At 35.5% G+C, this 15,408-nt stretch overlaps 1 protein-coding gene across 5 annotated transcripts in view; it reads right to left on the bottom strand.

Moving 5' to 3' along the window:
* Positions 1-4: 4 nt before the first annotated feature.
* The window catches only part of sky (GTPase-activating protein skywalker), a 69,205-nt gene continuing 53,801 nt past the window's right edge, over positions 5-15,408 (bottom strand). For 2 of the 5 annotated variants that reach the window (XM_033467342.2, XM_076527886.1), the window contains exons 2-12: positions 11,754-12,226; positions 10,181-10,369; positions 9,852-9,976; positions 8,840-8,986; positions 7,947-8,081; positions 7,647-7,865; positions 7,156-7,185; positions 6,204-6,290; positions 4,514-4,672; positions 4,191-4,420; positions 5-3,936 (exon numbers count right to left, since the gene is read on the bottom strand). In XM_033467342.2, coding sequence (XP_033323233.1) covers positions 3,795-3,936; positions 4,191-4,420; positions 4,514-4,672; positions 6,204-6,290; positions 7,156-7,185; positions 7,647-7,865; positions 7,947-8,081; positions 8,840-8,986; positions 9,852-9,976; positions 10,181-10,369; positions 11,754-12,120 — 1,830 coding nt within the window. In that variant the 5' untranslated portion in view covers positions 12,121-12,226 and the 3' untranslated portion in view covers positions 5-3,794. The remainder of the gene's footprint in view (positions 3,937-4,190; positions 4,421-4,513; positions 4,673-6,203; positions 6,291-7,155; positions 7,186-7,646; positions 7,866-7,946; positions 8,082-8,839; positions 8,987-9,851; positions 9,977-10,180; positions 10,370-11,753; positions 12,227-15,408) is intronic. The other 3 variants (XM_033467343.2, XM_076527889.1, XM_076527890.1) reach the window with 3 other exon arrangements.

The raw sequence follows: 15,408 nt of genomic DNA, 5'->3' as shown, positions 1-15,408 counted from the left end.
CGAGTAGTGGAAAATGGAAGATAACTTTGTTTTTATTGGTGGTAATTTCAATAATGTTATTCATTCCAAGGATTTCAGTTTGATGATACGTCTAAACGAATTTTACATTGTAATTTACTTTCACATATTGGCTCTCGGGGTCACATGCAGTGGTATGTATGTGTATGTTAAGAACGTCACGTGAGATATCCTCCTCAAAATAGAAGGAATGAAACGGGACAATAGATTTGTGTATAACAATATTCTATTCACAACGATGATATGATAAAGTAGCATCGAGACGCAACAATTTCTTTCCGGAAACGGTATAACTTACATTATATATATACGTATATATTACATTATATATATAAATATATATTATGTATTACTGTATGTATATGTGTATATGTATATATATAACGTAATATAGCATAACAACATTGCGGAAAGCTTGAAAACACTCCATTCAATTACGTTTTATTTTCATTTTTTCGTCGTTTATTGGGATATATTTATATGTGTATATATAAATATATATATATTATATATACAAATATATAAATATATATATTTATATATACAATTCATATGCATATGTACGTATATATATGTAATATGTATATATATTACTTCCTAGTGTATACTTTATGTTATGCTGTGCTACGTTAGAAACTTTGAACAATAATACTTTCCATTTTCAGCACATCACCTTTCGCTCGATTACGAGTATACAATAAATAAATATTCACTCATGCCGTTTTCATTTATCACACACGACTATGGTTTCACAAAAAAGTTCTACATCGTTCGCACTAGCAGCGCTTGTAACCACTTGTTCGTGTAACGTACACTGTTTCCTTTTGATAAGTGCGTCCTGCGATAGCCACGAAGAGGATAGTAGCGTGAAAACGAAATATGTAAAGCATAACTTGCGGATGAGCATATGTAAATATAAATTAATAACGAAATAATTTAAACTCGCATCAAACTCTAAGCACGCAGAGTCACCTCTTCTCTGACTATTCTCGCATCCTACAAAATACATATTTCCGCCCTTGCATCATTCGCATGCTAAACTCAGCTTTATTCTCACTTTTACACCTTCGATCCATGTAGCCACACTTGTGTAACATTACGAGTCCCTTTAACAAAGTAAAGTATCTTCCAAGAAGATGTCTTTCTTCGCAATGAGCGAACCATCTGGGGTCCGTAATCCTAAAACAGACTTGTCACAACGTAAAACGGATACATTTAAAACGTTCTACTACTATAACTCCTCAGTGAGATCAGCAGTGTTACCCCTTTTTTCGCACACATTCTTGCAAGGATTTAAAAGTCGTTGACACAGCGGTATCGAGTGTAAATCACTACAATTTAAGATTACATAGGTGTTACATTAAGCTCTGTTAAAACGTACGCACAAGTTGGAAAAGGGTTCGACTGCTAAATTCAATATTGTTACATTTAGAACTGACTTCGATAGCGCCATAAATGTGTAGCATTGATTGTACTTCGATACATTGTTCGTCCATTTGTGTTTCTAAGCCTCTTACAAAGAGATTATACGAAGAACAAACTCTAACTTGAACCATCTATCTGATTTAATAAAAATGAGATGGTACATCAATCGGGTACATGGAGCGATTCTTAGGCTCATTTTCTTCATTTTTTCCGTGTTTCGCTGCTTGATAACATTTGCTTTGTAACTCATAGACATCCTATGCAATAAAATACGTCGAAAATATAGAATTGAATTTCTACAGAAGAGTCCCGGTTTGAAGAAAGTTGAATCTGAAGAGTTGACGGATACACGATCGCTTAAGAACATATTTAATGCTACTGTAGGCGGAAGTGTACGTGTACAATATCTGACGGATAAATCGACGGAGAGCTCAACTTTCTTGCAATCTCTTTCATAAAATTTCATTCTATTATTTTGTCGTTACTTCTTACGATATCGTTATTATCTTTTAAACTATCGTCAGTTATGAGACATTTCGTTAAATATATCGTTCGTATCTTGTGAAATGTTGTTTTGAAATTGGTGATAAAGTGACGGGGGGTGAAAGATACATGAACCTCCCACGCAAATAATTATAATTAGTAGGTATTGTCGCTCGGACAAAAGTGGTGCCAGCCACTTCTACATCACAACCAAGGGATCTAAATTAGACACCTCTAGATACACTCGCGCTCGTCACTACTCTTCCTCTCGTCCTTTCACTCGAATAATAAAAAAAAGAAATAACCAACAAGAAACTAAACACAGAAGCAGGTACTCTAAGAGTTTATCGTGTACCGTACGATATCGATACAGATTTGATCACAAAGAGAGACGAAGGATAACCGATAGTAACATCTAGTACGCTTCTTCAGAATGCCCCGAAGTGTCAAAAAAAAAAAAAAAAAAAAAAATAGAGAAAAGAGAACATAACGCATAGAAATATATTATATATAGAGAATAGACGCATATCGTTCCGTCTGTACTAGTACGGTTCGATATCAACATGAATTACGTATGCTACATAAAATATACAAATTCTTAAAGTTCTACGCGAAAATTATGGCTTCATAACCGGTTTTAGAAAGCGAGTCAATTATTACGCGACTCAACTGAAGGTTTCCTTTTCCAAACGAAATCACCACTGAGAAATTACAAAAGAAGAAGAAGGAGAAGAAGATATCGTTGTTTAAAAGTACCATTCGCCCCCTGCCATTTTTTCTTCTTGAATGTTTTTCCATGGTTCATCACTTTATCGAATATGTGTAGATGCGTATGAATGATTTGCGAGTGTAATGAATCTGGTTGCGCATGGGGCATTACTTCTAATATTTATAGGAAAATATATGAGATTAACGTACACATCTGTATATGATATATATATACACATACACAGGTAACGCATGACATACACAATATGTAACATATATGTATATATATATAAACAGTATTTTTCCCTTCGATTCTCTCGCATTTGTATTTTAACAACTGATTAAAGCTAGACATAACAATACTAAAGTAATAAACATTACAAGTTGTTAACACATGTATACGAGCATTTCTGACAAAACTGTATAATTAACAATAAATTCAATGAAATAATCTGCGATAATATGATATATACAGGGAGCGTCGTCTAAAACGAAAACGTTCTCCTCTGAAAACGTTGGAGGTGTACATGTACTTTCAATCTTGAGAGGCTGTCCCCGTATATATGCCTTGTATATATACAAATACATAATGATAGCATTTAGTCAAAATGAATATTAAGTATTCACGTAAATAACCAATCGTTTATACATATGTACACTTTAGATAGCAAGACTGCGTATAACTGAAGGTGTCTGTCTCAACGCCGATTATTGTCAAAATCCATTGTGTCGCAGACTTACGTTTACGCGCTGAGATCCACCCTATCGTCTCTCATTGAATAGACTAAGAAATCTATGACACAGTGAACGCAAGAATCGCATAGTCATTTTCGCAGACATTGAGACAGTTAATCGAACAGGAAGCTTAACGAAACGAAAGAGATACATATAAAGTCTGCGTAATCTCATTCGGTACAGAACCTTTGTTTAGCGCCTCAGCAACGAAACATGCACACGTAATATTAATACTAGTACTCAGCAAGTGATTGAGGATGCATTACGACAATGCCCGCGTTAATGTCGACGCGGTAACGTTTCTACATACACGAAGACACTTGTATATAATGTGTAGAACTCTGCATATACAGAAACAGAGTTGCTAAATGGCAGTAGGGAATCAAATAAATCATTGCGTCGTAATGCCGAAACCAGTATTCTCCTCAAGCACCGGCGAAACCATATACCTCCAGTACCCTAATCTCGAAGTCACCGTTAGCACAAAGAGGCGGATTGTTGAACGTGGAGCACCGATCTGTCTTACCGAATCTGATGTTTTCGTCCATCCATATGGCTTGTCCATCTCTGAAAATAAAAATTAGTTAGAACGATTGTCTAAGTTTTACAAAGGATATGTAAACTTAATTTTGGATGTATAAATTTCATAGTACTTTTTTGCAATTTTTTCTTATACTAGGTCATTCAAATTAATGATGCATTACAAGAATATTAGCTCAGTCATTTTATAAGGAAAAGAGAAAAATATAAAATAACTCTTGACGACTTGTGTAGTAAGTGAAACTAGTACGTTTGTATATATTATATGAAATAAACATTACCCGCCGCCAATGGTTATCATTTTAGAATCTGCTGCCATGAACAGCTCAGCCGAATGATGGACCTTGGAATCATTGTGCGAAGAGTCCATGCCTACCCAAGGGTATTTTGCTCGTTCAGGGTACAAACTGAACAGAAACGTTTCACCTGTGCCGAAGTAGGCTTGTCTTTGTCCTTTATCATTTTTCATATTGCGTTCGCACCATCTCGTGGAGCAATAGGCACCAAACACCTTAGTGGATTCATTGAAACGAATATTTATTGCATACGGTAAAAATGAGATTGGATAATAAATATGACAGTTTATAAAGCGTGAAATACCTACTTCATTATTACAGGTTTTTATCATCAACAAGGTTGGTTCGTGTTGCTCTACCCTTACGTAAAACGTCGTCAACGAACAACCATGTTCTTCTGTTGTGTATAGCAGTATTGGTTGATACATGGTAATCCGCATCGGTAGCCAGGACCACAACGTGAATAACTATCACAAAGTAAAAAGAAAATTAGTGCAATGTACACAAATAGGCTAGTATTCGTGACTGTGCAAACATTAGTTTCCGGTAATTTTCTAATCCTTCAAGAATACAGCAAACTAAATCACAGCAGCGAATCATGCGTTTGACTGAAAAAGGAAATTAGAAATAACGTAACCATAAAGCTTATAAATATAAAAATTTTGTATAAAATCTTTCAATGTCAACCGTTTTGAATATTCAGTAACCTCATATTAAATATTGGATCAATGTTTGATTCATTTTCATTGATTAATTGTTTCTCTTAGAGATAAATTTTCCATTATTATTGTTATTTGAATTAACTTCTATGCGTTTGTTAAACGTGAACAAATTAATAGTACAATAAATAAACTGTGGATATCTATGCATATTTAATTACAACGAATAAAATTTAATTTACAGAGGAAATTAAATATTTTTTGAAGATATGTATACGTTGTAAATGCATAAAATTCCTCAGTTCAATAATAAATATCTAGCCGTAATAAAAAAAATACTATATAAACTTCAGCAAATACTAAAGAAACTAAAAATGCATGTATAAAATGATAAAAAACATTCTCCATGCAAAATGCGATAGCATCATACACATGTAAAAGTGAACTGCTAAAATATATGTTGAACTTTCAATGAATCAAGATCGTGACTTAGGAAATTGATGATACAGTGCACATGATATAACGAAGGATCGGCTGATAGTAAAATATACATTGACATCTACAGCTAAATTGCACGCATCTCTAACAATTCTGAAGTAGTTTAGAATCACTGATATCGTTTCATTACTACTTGTTATTGGTATTACACACTGATCACATCACCAGAAAAATTAACCGACATTCGCATAAATATCACAGTAACACAAATTAATAATGATTCGGTTCGACGATGGAGTTCTATGGTGTCGCCCATGAATGCGTAAAACAGAATAAAAATAACGCATGCCAAGTTAATAGCAGGGGGGTGAACAAACTCGTAGCTTGGGTACGTTCAGAGGAGCACGAAGCGGTGCATTGTTCTAAATCAATATAGTAAATCAAATAATACATCCATTCAGTTTAACGAATAAACTGCAAGATACGGAACCTTAGACAATAAGAAGTGGCAACAGAAGTAACAACGATACCGTAACTACAAAGCTACAACAATAACTCAATCGAGAACCAGCCAACGGTGCTTGCACGTAGCTTCCAAATGGGAGACAATCAACGGTTCATTTACATCGGTCTGACCCATTTTGCAATTTAGAGGAACGTGTGAACGATTGCCACCGTTTGACCAACGTGACTCTATCGTACACGCGTTGGCTACCATCTTGGGGATAATAGCAGAGATGAGAACGACGTAGACAATATCCATGAATATATAACTTCAGAGTGGCTGTATCTACACCAATTAACGACAATACCGACATGCCACAGAGAGGTCACCAGCGTACTACAGAAAACTCTGCTACTGCGGTACTTTTTGTTTAATTGACAACCGGCAGGTACTTACATCAGGCATGTCTAGAATCTGGGAGCATATGCTTTGTATGGGATAAACGCCCATTGACAGAGCACGCGGTCCAGGACTGTGTGCACCCTACACCCATCACCATTAAATCCATCATCATTCCAGTAACGCAGCATGACACAAGACAACATAGAACCGTCAGTTATAATTGGTGTACGGCTGTGACTCGTTTTTAATCAACGAGAATGTATTAATACGAAAGACTGGTTAAGACCATCGGAAACACAGAGCGTACAAAGAAAGACGGCCAGCAATAATGTCAAGTTTTTTATGTCACTTGCGGCACCGTATAGAGTAGATGAATGCTCGATTCGCTATTAACCAGTATGGCCAACAAATAACCTTGATAACAAAATCATGTATCGGTATGCTAAGAAAGCATAAAAAATAATCGGTACAAAATCAAAGGATGCGTCGCTGCAGCGCCTGTTTCGTCAGTTTCACAGCTGTTACTACGGGAATCATAAAAACAACACTGCGGTAGACCGGAGTTTTTGAAACAATACTCGTTTAATGTTCTCAAGGGTTTTCCTCTAATTGCTTCCAAACATGGAAGAGACGTAAACGACTGTCGTAGCTCACCAGTGAACAGTCATCATCTACATTCTGAATATACTTTTTGGCAAAATGTATACCCAAGAGTCTACCTTTCTTAATTATCATTACGATTTAAGTGTCGTACTTGCAGAACACTGAAAGCCACTGAATACCTGATGAATAGATAATGAATCTTACAATAGAAGAGATCTTTGTTATTCTATTAAGTCGAAAGGCAGTAACTGCAAGTGGATAGACGGTAACAGCGATAAAGCTGGCACGATAAGTGTGACAAAGGGTGAGTATGAATGAATGTAAAACAGGTAGTAGTTCAGGAACAAAGGGCAGAGCACATGAAACTAACAACACATTTCCCAAAAAGATAATTATACGATACCCTGTCTTTGTATGTGTCTTCACACTCTTTCTGAAAACAAAGTGAATAATTGAACAGCTTTCGCATTGTTCGCCTTTGGTTTACCCTAAGAAACTATGTTTATACGATGAACTTATCGTATATATAGTAGTATCGTCTACGTTTATCATCTTACTGTAAACACTTTAGTGAGCTATTGATACTAAACCTTGAACGCCTGCGACACTTCTCGCAAACAAGAAAATAATCGTTTGAACATTTAAATAATCCGTGAAAAATCGGCTCACATATATGTACGCCATTGTAGTCTTATCAGCGTCGTTGTTAATATGCCAATGTAAAAAAATTATTGAAACCCTTGGACACAAGATCAACGGAGTAATTTATCAAATTCGATCGCAGGGAATTAGAATTCGTTTCATGTACGTGAGTCCACTCGCAAGAATCGGTTTTTCAACCATTTTACCGATCCATGCTGTTTCTTGAAAAGAAGAAGAATACGGATAACGTACTTCTCGTATCGTGAGCGTGTGTGACATCATCTGAATGTTGACTTGGGATTGGCTCGTGGGCAGATTGTCTGTGGATCGGGACCGAGCCAACGATCTGGATCCCGTTAAAACGCTTCTACTTTTGAGAGCCATTTCTGTGCGCAAAAATACCCTTGATATGTATGCTGAGCTGAGTCCACGTATCCCAAATGCGGTACGCAAAAATTTGGCCGGCGTCACCTGCAAATTCAAACGCGATTACGTCCTCATCTTCCGGTTCTCCGACGCCACTGTACCGGACGTACCGATCGCTTTACTCACCGGTATCTGCCTGCAAAATTTCGACAATGCGGCGTCAATACCGTTCTTGGAAATCTCATTCATCCACTCAGAGTTTTGCAAGGATGAGTGCTTATAGAATAATAAAACTATAGCCATCGCTACTCGGTAGAAGACCTGAAATATAATCAGAAACAAAATACATGATTCATCGATGGAAATAAAAAGGTGATTTAATTACTGATCATGCATTCAGAACTTTCAGTTAATAATATTTATCCAGTTTCATCTTACACTTTGTCCAAATGCGTTTCATTCATCTCACATTTTGAACAACTACATGAAATTACAACAGAATTGTAAACGAATAAGAAATTTTAACAATTATATATTTTTTATAACCAAAATTTGCATTTTCATGCAATTTTATATTTTCGATATATGCGATATTTTTTATTAGCGATATGTGTTTTATAAAATACAGATACAAAAATAAATTTAAGAATAAGTATTAATTATAATTGATGTTCCTTTGTATTTTATAAATCCGTAGATACCATAGAAACATAAAGATTTAATTTAATTTAATTTAAAGAGTTTATTTATAATAGAATTATTTATAACAGAAGCAAACATAAAGATACTATGCGAAACATTATAAAAGAAGTAATTTTAGTAATGAATATATTTTTGTGTTTTTCTGCATACCCTAAAAATTGATTCGCTCTACTGGCATACGATCAACACTTGAATTCTACATTCATACTATTCCTGGAAGAGCATTTCACATTGTACATACATATGTATATACATATATGTAGATTCTGCTACATATTCTTGAACAGGAGCCAAAATTTTTCAACACGTCCGCAAGAAGATGCAATAAAAATTGGAACGCTTTGAATTATATTACACAGAACTCCACGAATACAGACCTTAATGCCTTCATGTAAGAAACAGTCCATAACCCTGACTAGATGTTGGAATGGAAGAAGCTGTAGTATCCACCAGATCCAATCCATGTAAATTCTCTCTGCTCTTGATCCTGAACAATGCCTCGCTAAATGTACTGCAGCCGATTTCTGCAATAGAAAGCGCAAGTAAGAATTATATCTCCTGATGCTGCGATTTTCCAGAGCTCCGGCACTCTCGCTTTCATCTCCTGCCAACGCATATTTCACTTATCTAAGACTTTCATCGATTTCTGAAGAATTTCTACCGGTATTTTATCGAAACTAAACATCTGTTAATCTATGCTAATTTATACAGAACAATTTTCATGCCACGCAAATCTGTAAATCAGAGCGTGTTACATCTTAAATATAACTGAAATTCGAAAATGAAAGTAGAGGTAAAAGTTGAACAGTGTAACGATCTATTTTCTCGCAAGATTACCTTTCTTGTACTGAAATCGATGGAAAGTCCTTCATAGAAATAAATGAACCAAGGTTGTTTATTTTTAATGTTACAAGATGTTGACTTTTTTAAACACCTTAATATATATATTCTCATACATACAATATTCCAAAGTATTATTTGATTTGCATTTAATTAATAATATATAAATAAAATATTGCTTTATCAACTGAAGATTTGAGCAATAAAGAATTTCTCGAACAGCAAAACAGAATTGGTTTTATAAAATTTGGCATCTAAAATCTCTAAATACTAGGTATTTCAAAAGCATGAGTTCTATACATATATCATAATTCTTTTGAATCGTTCTTGAAGTCGGCAAACAAGAGAATATGGTTCCAACCGACCAGCCCCTATCTCTCGGAGAAGTATGCGTTGTTTACCTTCAGACGCAGAGGTATAGTTAAGAAAATGTGGAAACATTCTTCGTGCATACGATACAGGCACTAGGAAATGGGAATGATTTCAAATGAAACATATTCACGTAGCCGAATGACGTGACTCATCTGTTCGGGGTAATAACGGACATACCACGTGCTTTTTGGTGATTTGCTCAACCGTCTTCCAGGTAACTTCGTACAGAAGCTTCGTTTGCGTAATAAACATCTTGTCCTTAGCAGCAACCAGACTGGCCATACAATGATAACACTCCTCCTCTGTAAGAAAACGTATTTTGTGAGTATCCCGATTTCGTGCTATTAATAACTGGGAGCAAATCCAACCGCGTGTCTACATCTTTATTTATGCGATCGACCGAAGGAACCGGCGTACGGCACGCGATGTGAATTTCCATTGTGCGGGGGATGGGGGGGGGGGTGAAAGAAGTGTCCCATCTGGACAACCTGTTTATTTGCACCCACCTGGCATGAAGTGAAGAAGAAGCGCCGTGATCGGGTATAGTGAAGGACTGTAGGTAATGTCGGGACAAGCGTATCCCAGGACGGATACAACCCTATCCGCGACACTCCTGCCCTTTCTTGTCAGATTATACGACAGACAATGAGTGCTATCCACGAACGGCGGTAACATGATTGATTTTTCCGGCAGCTCTGCAAACATATAGAATTCCGACCGTCAGCTCCCAGACAAATACAACGCCGAGAATAATTAGATTCGTCTGTTCAGAGAACTGCGACATTGCATATAGAGCTTCGCTTTGTTGAGTCGGACGGACGCTACAAAGTGAACGTACTTTGATGCTAGGATTCCGACTTTTGTGCATTTAGGAGTGAAGTCGATAACATTTGTCACTGTGACAGCCTATACAAATTTTTGTAGGAACAGACCAAATGAATTGGACTTGGACAGATGTATGTTTAAGCTTAGCGTGCTTAGGGGAGAACCAAGAAATGTCCACAGAATTTTAAACATGTACTTTTGTTCTAAATATTATCTTTTTATAAATTGTTTGTACTTTATTTTTACATGAATGAGTGCCAAAATGTATTATTTAAATATTATTGTATAAATGATTATACCTCGAACAGGAAAAATAATATTTATAGCACTTCTATACTTATATTTCAGACCTTAAACCTTGTAATACCTTAAGCGTCCTAGAGTCAATGATTAGAAGATCTAAAAATGTCTTGTTCTTTCTGCATATATTTACACATTCTTCGTATTTCCGGCATACATATATTTTTCACATCCTGCATAGTTCTTGCATATGCCGAATTTATTTATAAATGCGTTTAAATAAAGCACCAGGTCGTCAGAAAATAAATTACGGTGCTAGCATATCGCGTATGTAAAGGCGGTAGTTTCAATTAGTCAGGAATGTGTTAAGAGTAGGAACTTTAAAATTCTTGTCTTCTTATTTCAGATTTTCTCTCTGCACTTTCTAAAACCTGAGACAATATGGATGCATCATAAATGTTTTATAGGAAGCGTTATGAACCAATATGACGATGTATGAATTCAGTGCCTCGTGTGTACAAACTAAGAGCACATAGTGACTGCAAATAAGGTGAAAACAAAAATATGAATGCAATTCTTACACATAAACAAAGATTTTTGTTAGGAGGCCATATTACAACCTTTAACTCCGTCGAAATCTCAAAACTGACTTATCTTCATAACTCATATTATATTCAATTAAGTTATCTCCTGACCTTATCAGTAGACTGCAGATTTCTGTGCATGTATGGTTTATGTAAGTTTTTAAAATGCAATTAAACCTGCATATTACACTGAAAACTATTTGCATTATTCTGCTACGTTCACCGTATGGAAATTTCTAGTTGGTGTAAGAAATCCTTCCCTCCTCCAGATTTTTATAAAAGAATTCATAAAAATGAGAGTTTACACATCAGCTGGCGGTCTACTTATCAGTGTACCTACACTTTACTTAAGAATCCGAATGTGTAAAGAAATATAAAACAGTGGGAGGAAGGAACGTATTACCGCCCTCGCCTAAACACTAAATCATACCTGTAGTCCCAAAAACTTGATTGACCATGTCCCAATAGAAGCCGTCCAGCATGTTCTTGCCGTGTGCATGTTGGTTGCAAAGAGTCGGCCAGAGCTGTGTCCTAATTCCGTTGTTCAATGGCCACGCGTTCTCCCTTATGACCAGCTTTACCTCCCTCTTTCTGCTAGCTTGTAGCAGCGCATTGACCTCGTTGAAGGTCTTTAGCGCTTGTTTCTTGCTAGTGGGCGACTCTGGCTGTATGACGATGTTCGTCGTGTCGACGTGCGGTGGAAACGCGTCATCGATATCGATGTTTGCCTCCTCCTCGAGCACCGACATCATATTCGGCAGGTTGTCCATCGAGGAGGGTGTCTCTGTGACTAACATCGCAGGTGGCGAGATTACGGCGCGAGATTCCTCTTCATTGTGCCGTTTGCCCTTACCACAGGAGCCATCACATTTACGTCATGTCCTGGGAGGTTTCAATTTTCATCTGTAACAGAACAATCATAACAATAAGTACTGAACGTCGTTCAGTCGCGGTCTAACCTTGAAGGATAGGTTGCTGGTATTTTCAGTGGAGTAAGATTATGGTGGACTTGCGTTTAAAAGTTAGTCGCGGGGGTTCTTTTATCAGTGGAACAACAAAACTCGTTGAAATGATAGATCTCAAACTATAATGGAGTGGTAGAGACATTTTTTAAAGACGGCAACAAAATGGTATGCTAACTTATAGCCAGAAGGGTTGCACAGTGATATAGAGGGATAATAAGTTCTATATTCTAGACTATAATTTAGTTGCTTTGATAAAGACAAATATCAAATTACTAATATATATATATATATTTCAAAATAGCTACTTCAATTCTGATGATTATTTTCGAGTTGGAGTATGTCCGACAGTTTCCGCTAAAACATTACCATTAGGCTATTAAGCATGAAGTGCACAAATGTTTTAGTAAAATTATAGAGTAAAGTAAGCATTTCATACTTAATGAGCTAATAATTAAAAGTGTAAAATTGTACGAGATGCACATACTATGAATGAATCTTTCAAAGTATTCAAAGGGTGATCGTCTCCCTAGCATTTGATAGGTAAACTTGTTTTCTATCGGCGTTCTTTTTAAAAACCATATCCTTAAGAACATGAATTCGATAAAAATGCGCAGTCTGCTAATAACGGTAGCCTTCAGGTACCTTTGCTGTTTAGACTTGCGTAAGTAGCATCGTGGGAGGGTAGATTTAAATAATTATCTTAAGGAAAATGAAAGACTGACACATCTTTGAACACAATCAAATATAATAAAATATTTATTATATACCCGATTATATATTTTATTTATTTATCCTAATGACAAAGCAAATATTATGCGTGAATCTACCCTACCAAAGTGCTACAGGTTTAATTATACTTCATTGACGATGTTTTCGCGCAAAATTGGCGGCTGTTGGCGATAATCGAGCTACCAAAAATGTATTAACTAAAATCGTCGGGCGAAAGAAGATCATATGTATGGCGCGTACACGTATTATCACGATTCCAAAAATCTTCCGTAAACATTCTCATAATAACTGTAACCGTCGTCAATCGTATCATCCGTTTAGTCCACGATACATTCAATCGCGGCTGGTTTGAGCGTAAAAGGAACAAAGGAATAAAGGCAACGAGGGGGAAATTATCTGAGCCAACGCATTTCTCGCGATACCGCCTAATGTACGTAGTTTTCGTTGACGTCGATTTCTTGCTGCATGTTGGTCACTTTACAACTGAAATCATTTGTCTTCTGTAAGGATGCCAGCATAAACGAGGCTCGCGGGCGAACGTCGCTTCTGTATCCGAATGACGATTGTGTAGTTTTCTAATTCGTCCATCTAACCCAGACATCAAGTGATATGTAATTGATTACCGTCTAATGCAATTAATCACTTCGATACAGATTTAGACATAGGAATAAATCAGTTTTCAGTGCATCTGCTATCAGTATTTTACCTACGAGTGAGTCAATAGCTTTCTAAAAACAGAAATTAATCAGACAGCTGTTTTCGACTAGGTATATTTGTCAAAAACAGCTGACCGGTTATATCTTTCATTAAATTATACATTTTATAAAAGTGTTGTATTAAAACAAAATGTGAGGAAAATTAAACATTACAGCAAATTACACACACACACACACACACACACACACACACACACACACACACACACACACACACACACACACACACACACACACAGTTTTCAAAGGGGTAGCTAATCGGTTAACAGCTAATTTTGTAACTTCTCCTTCATTTGTTCAATAGTAATTTAAATTCTAGAGGAAAGTGACAAAAAATGGAAATGTGTTTAATTTAAAAAAATTAGAAAAATGTTTTTATAAGAATTCAATTCATAAACTTTTTCGTGCAAGCATATATTATAATAGAAATTGTTCGAAGTTTAAATAAATAACATTGTCGTTATTATAAAATTATTAAATATGGAGTAATGTGATTGTAAACCCCTTGCATTGTAACAACAGGTCAGGCTGATGAAGATTTCATACATAATCTACTAAACATAAATGTTAGACAAGTCTTTTAGATCGAAATGAAATCCTACTCTCCTGTTAACGTTGAAATAAAGGTTGACAAACAACAAATGTAAATTATCTGTCTCATGTAAAAAATGAGTAAAAAATAAACGAATGTTCCTCATCGTAATCGTAAAAGATATCGCAGTACAAGAAGTTAAGAAACTAACAAACACATCGGAATTGTACCAAACATTCGATTGTTAACATGATTAAGAATAATCAATTGGTTCACTCTGACTTATCGGTTTAAACTAAATCGGTTCCATTTACTCGGATTTGTATATAATCTTTTTTATTGACCCGAGGAAATATTGTGCTGCTATAAACTCTTATCTATCTCATTAAAGCAGTTAATTACCAACGATCAACGTTTTGAAAGTTCTTTAGCTCTGTAGATGAAAAACGATTACTGTAATAACTAGATAGCGGATTTTATGCACTGATGAGAAAAATAAACAAGTGTAACACAGAACAATGAAAATGGTTGAAGGTTTTAAGAATACTGTTACATTATTTTTAACTTACTAAATTTATTTACAGAGGAAATATATTTTTATTTGGCTCTCGTTTATTGCAATCCAGATAGATAACTTTTATTTTGCATAAATAAAAGTTGTCTAGTAATAAGAATTTTGGTGAAGATTTTTTAACACAATACACAACAATTTCAGGCAAAATAATAATACTTCACAGAGTATTATTGTATGATGGAAACAACTTCATTTTGTGTACCTGAAGAATTCACGTAAAACATTTTTATATTTATTATAATTAGTTAAAAATTCTATTGTCTTTGCTTTGTTATTGTAACTTAAATAGGTAATTACTTTAATTTTGTAAAGTCAGAATGCCGTTATTATCGATCCTATGTAATGATGAAACCAACAGGGGAGGTTGTAACACTTTCTCCGCTTCTCTTTTTTTTTTATTAATAACCAGGATATTGCTCGACATACAGCAAAACTGTTGTGACTCAATAATGTCAGATAAAACGGGGAATGGGGGTATAATCGGATACACGGGTCATACTCCATATTATTGTTCACATAAAATAAGTAGATTACGGACCTTTATGCATTTATGGTACTGACACATTTCG

Source organism: Megalopta genalis, chromosome 1 (assembly GCF_051020955.1).
Source record: "Megalopta genalis isolate 19385.01 chromosome 1, iyMegGena1_principal, whole genome shotgun sequence".
In the NCBI taxonomy this organism is placed as follows: domain Eukaryota; kingdom Metazoa; phylum Arthropoda; class Insecta; order Hymenoptera; family Halictidae; genus Megalopta; species Megalopta genalis.
The sequence above is the reverse complement of the archived record's forward strand: the minus strand, read 5'-3'. Positions and strand labels throughout refer to the sequence as shown.